General features: G+C 33.2%; 1 protein-coding gene across 1 annotated transcript; it reads right to left on the reverse strand.

The window, feature by feature from the left end:
* Positions 1–1,739: 1,739 nt before the first annotated feature.
* LOC116159427 lies at positions 1,740–3,691 on the reverse strand. The gene is made up of 4 exons (XM_031472394.1): positions 3,398–3,691; positions 3,124–3,343; positions 2,668–3,066; positions 1,740–2,619 (listed from the first exon to the last, which is right to left on the reverse strand). Exons 3-4 carry the CDS (start codon positions 2,850–2,852, stop codon positions 1,845–1,847), a joined length of 960 nt encoding a protein of 319 aa, XP_031328254.1. The 5' UTR covers positions 2,853–3,066; positions 3,124–3,343; positions 3,398–3,691; the 3' UTR covers positions 1,740–1,844.
* Positions 3,692–4,981: the final 1,290 nt, after the last annotated feature.

Raw genomic sequence — 4,981 nt, forward strand, 5'->3', positions numbered from 1 at the left:
AATTCTACAATTCTTACATTCTTAACTTTACAGGTTCTCCAAATCTTCAAATTCCCAAATCCTAACCTTGTCAAATTCTCAATTTCTCGAGTTCTCAAATTCATAAATTTTGTGTGTCAAGATGACACACATCAAATTTTCAAGTATTTTTTTTTCTCTATGTAAAATATAAAAACTAAAGTAATGGCAGTATTTAAAGATTCCCCGAGATCGTTTTATATCAATAATCATTTTGGTCCTGGGACTACAACTACAAGTAATGGTAATGGAAACAACGGCCATTATGAAAGTTTAGGTGATACCAATTTTAAATGTTGTAACGTACTCACGCACAAGGGTAACCTTATGTGAGGTTGTTGTACTTATTTGTATATAATTGTATTGTCTTACAAATAAACTATACTATACTAAATGAACTGTATATGTGCTAGTGTTATAATTTTCTAAGCAACAATATTAAAAATCGTCTTGTGTCAGTTAGAAGAAACAACGTCTGTTAAGGCGAGGCTTTCCATAGACTACTTGATTATGTAAAAAATTTCAGTTTTTTGCAAGAATTTTAGAATATACAACGAATTTTCAAAAACTGAAAAGTAAAAGATCTAGAGAAATATATTTTACATTATATAAAGCAAACATTTTACAGAAATATTTATCCGAAATTAAATAATTAGGGAAATAGATTTAATTTAGTATTTCATGGTTTATTTGAATTTGGATAAATATTTCTGTAAATTGCTTTATATAATGTTAAATATTTTTCTTTGGTGCCATCTACATTCCTTAATGAAGATTATTCCGTATGATAGAAACATGATCCAATTGTACTCAGAGAATTGCTGTTAAATTATATTGACATTTTGAATATGATGCTGTTACTGATTTTAAAATTCACTTGAAACTTTAATGACTCAGACTTATTGATTTTAAATTTTACTGACACTTGCATAATTATTGTCCAATTGTAATGAGACTCAGAGAATTGTTTTGAGTGAAGCTAGATTTATAGGTCCGTAACAAGAATGCAATTGGATCCTAGTGGATTGACAAAAAAGTACAATTGGTTAATAATTTTTTACCTTTATCATATTTCTCAATACAATGGAGAAAATGTATGACCAACTATTTTTTTTTCAGCCGACTAGGATCCAATTGCATTCTTATGTAATTGCTGCATTACTGAACTATAATTTCAATTCTCGTATTAATTTTTAACGACTCACATTATAAATAATCATTTTGAATAACTGTAGTAATTTCTATGGACTCTCAATAACATTCAAATTAATTTAATAGCTTAGCCTTACGTGATTATTAATGCGAGTAAGAAATAAGAAAAGAGCAAGAGTAAACTCTAATGACTCATTGCTTCATTAGTTGTTAACCGCTGTAGTAATTATTTTTACTGCAAAAACCCAGTACAGAGATATTTCCTGTTAGTAAATTCCTTATATTTTGTTTTCAATGGCTCAAGGATGGTGGATAACTTTTAATTTTCTTAAGAAGTTGCATAATATTACTGTTCTCAATAGTAATACATTGAGGCTGCGTCTACTCACACGATAAGTTGAAAAATGAAGTGCTGAAGACAATTTAAAACCAGTAAAATATGGTTTGAAAAGGCTATAAGATAAGAAAGACCCAGCAGCATTTACAAGTGAATGAAAAATTATATACCTACCTAATGTATGTAAAAAAATAATTAGGCTAGTATGGACTGGAAACTGATTTTAGGTGCTTATTACTGCGCTAAATTAGTAACCTTATGTTTAGAAAACACTTACGTTTATTAAAAAATACTAACTAGGTAATTTTATGAATGTATAGTTTTTCTTAAAATTATTTCAATTCACTAACGTATTCAGTAAATTTTTTATACATAAATAGTGACTAATTCCATGGGTATTATCATTTCGTAATGGATCTGGAACTGCTTCAACCAATCTTTGAAATTGTTGTACAGTTAAATTTATGTTGGATTCTGGAACGATAACGTTGTTAGAAGTTACAATTTCCGGAAAAGATGTGGAATCTTCCACACCATAGTAGTCAGGCTCTTTCCAATATAAACTGTCTTCATCATGTCCACTTCCTTCAATTATGGATGTGTTCCACAGTTGTAGCGGGGATCTACAGTTCATTGTCCTCAGACCGTGGTTATTCCATTGCGACACAAACTCCTTTAATGACTGGCGTATTCTTGGCAAATATACATACGTCAAAGAATACAGATCTATCTCACTAGTTTCATCAATCAAATTTTCTTCTTCCATCATTAAAAATAGTTCTTTGTAGTGTTTGGACACAACTCTATTCACTTCTGACCACAATCTTTCGATACGTTGATTATGCACAGAACGGCCAGTTATGAAACTCCCACGGTTAATGCCTTTCTGAGTCAACATGTATCTGGCTACTGCTACGTTTTCAGTACCATGGTCTCCTCGAACACGGCTTGGCAGACCAAAGTTCTGTACACCCTTTTCAAATAATGAAAGTACAGTGTCAGCTTTATTATTGTGCATACATTCTAGGTATATGATGCTTCTACTGTAACCGTCTATACAACCGTGATATACGAATCGGAAATTTATCAATTTGTGATTGGAGTCTATGTGCCTAAAATACTCAATGTACTCTTGATTTTTATATATTTCTACAACTTACCATAAGTGATTTGCACCCTTTACATTGTAGACTCTACGTTTAATCGTTTTTCTCTTACGCTCTGATCTTCCTAATGGATCTACTTCTTTCAAAATCTCTCGTATGGTAGCTCTAGGTACTTTCATGTTCCGCGCACAAATACTTCCTAAAATATATGTTTCTCCAGCATTTGGAGTTCCCATCATAATGTCCTGTATTATAGATTTTATTTCGTCTATTAAACGTCTCTTCTGTGATGCTATGGGTGTCTTTGACCCGATATAAAGTCCTCCTTGAAATATTCAAAATTTCACTTATTTTCGACCACTTAAAACCTAGTGATCTGAAGTGAAGTACTTGCTCTTTTGTAATGTCATATCTTGGTCTACCAACGTGGCCATCTTTTATAATGGATGTCACCTGAAATAAATAAGATTTTAGTATAGTAGGTAATAGTCAGAAAATCTTTCGTCTTACGGAATTTGATAAAGATGGTGTAAAACTTGCACTTATTAAATCCATTATTGGGTTGGGTCTAACTGATGTAGCAGGTACATTAGAAACTGATTGTATGGAGGTAGTTGAGGCATTATGTTCACTTGTCGCACCTCTTACTGCGTCTTCCAATATATTACGAAGCTGAGGACTTGACAAAATATTAGATACAATGCCATCAACTTGGCGATCCATTGCAAATCTAAAAAAAATTAAGTATTAGCGGTATTAAAGAAAATTGATTAACAGAACCTACCTGTTAGATTGAAGTGGCCGCGATCCACTAGAACACACTTGCACTTTACTTTACTGAACAGGTGAAAATAACGTCTGAGTTTGGGCAGGAGCACGAGGGAATGTAAATCAACGTAAATTCAATTATTCAATTCTCACACGTGAACACGTGAATTGTTGTGTTGCTTGTGTTGTGTCAGCTGATCGGCGCGAAATCACGTTACGCCGGCGTCAGTCGCTGCCCGGTGCGCCATCTGGCGGTGAACCACAGGAACCACTTTTTCCTCACATTTGTAGCGGGCACATTTGTGAGGAATTTTGCTTACAAATGTAAATATTTTTTTGAATAAAGTTATAAATAATTTTGATGGAACAAAAATGTGAAATATTCAAAATTATTCACATTTGCCTAAAATTATTTACATTCACTGATTTTTCACATTTTAATTTTGGCACAAACGGCGTGCCATAATGCACAGGACATAAATTATGAAATTGCTGTAAAAAAGTTCTCGGCATTGGCTTTTTGCAATATTCAAGATGTTCGAGAACGTTTCGAATCCTTAGCGGACAACTTCTTGCTGCATTTTGGTGACACAATTGAACATCAACAATTTATAGAGCATTTGGAAAATACATGGGTTGGCCGTCCGCGCCGCACGCCATATTTTGCTCCAGAGATGTGGAATTGTAAGGAAATTACAGAGCTAGACCTTCCTCGTACCACATGCAGTGTTGAATCTTGGCACAGCCAACTGCAGAAGACATTTGGACTTCATCCAAACTTTTTTAAATTTTTGAAAGGATATCTTGAAGAGGATCTGCGCGCTAATGCTGTTAAGTTGGATTCTGGGGAACAAATTCCTCTATATCGACGCCGAGAATACCAACAAGCTAACCAACGGCTGCTTCACATACTTGAAAGGTATGATGACACAACACCGAACGAATTCTTAGAAAGATGTGCAAATTTTATATTAGATATTGACATGTATGTACTGCATATACATATGTATACCATTATAATTGTCATATAATGTTTAAATTGCAATATTTTGTAATACTTGTAACCTTTATGTTCTATTTTATAAATAATTAAAATTGGTTGGTGATTATGGCTTTTATTGGTATCCAGTGTTCTATACATTCTTTATTGTGTGCGTATTACATTTTACATTCTATGAATTGTAGCGTTCTATGAAAACCATATTATTAGAGTTTTACTTTCTACGAGTTCGGTATTCTTTGAATTGTAGCGTTCTATGAAAGCAATATTCTTTGAGTTTAACTTTCTACGAGTTTGGCACTCTATGAATTGGCAGTCTATGGATCGCCATTCTATGAACTATCTGAGACCCAACACGCAATTCCAAAAATTGAGCCTAATCTATCAACATTCACAGTGCCCTTTTCGCATCGACGTGTAAATAAATATAGAAAACGAGCTCCTGGGTAAGGCTACAGCATGTGCAAAACCAAATTTTTAACTTGGTGTTTAGAGTTTTCCTTTTATTTAAAGTGTATATGTATGAGATTCCATTTAATTGCATCCATAAATAAGAAAATTGGCACCACACATCATGCACAAAACCAAATTTTGAAACTG

The sequence above is a fragment of the Photinus pyralis genome, unplaced genomic scaffold, assembly GCF_008802855.1.
Source record: "Photinus pyralis isolate 1611_PpyrPB1 unplaced genomic scaffold, Ppyr1.3 Ppyr1.4_LG1, whole genome shotgun sequence".
NCBI lineage: Eukaryota > Metazoa > Arthropoda > Insecta > Coleoptera > Lampyridae > Photinus > Photinus pyralis.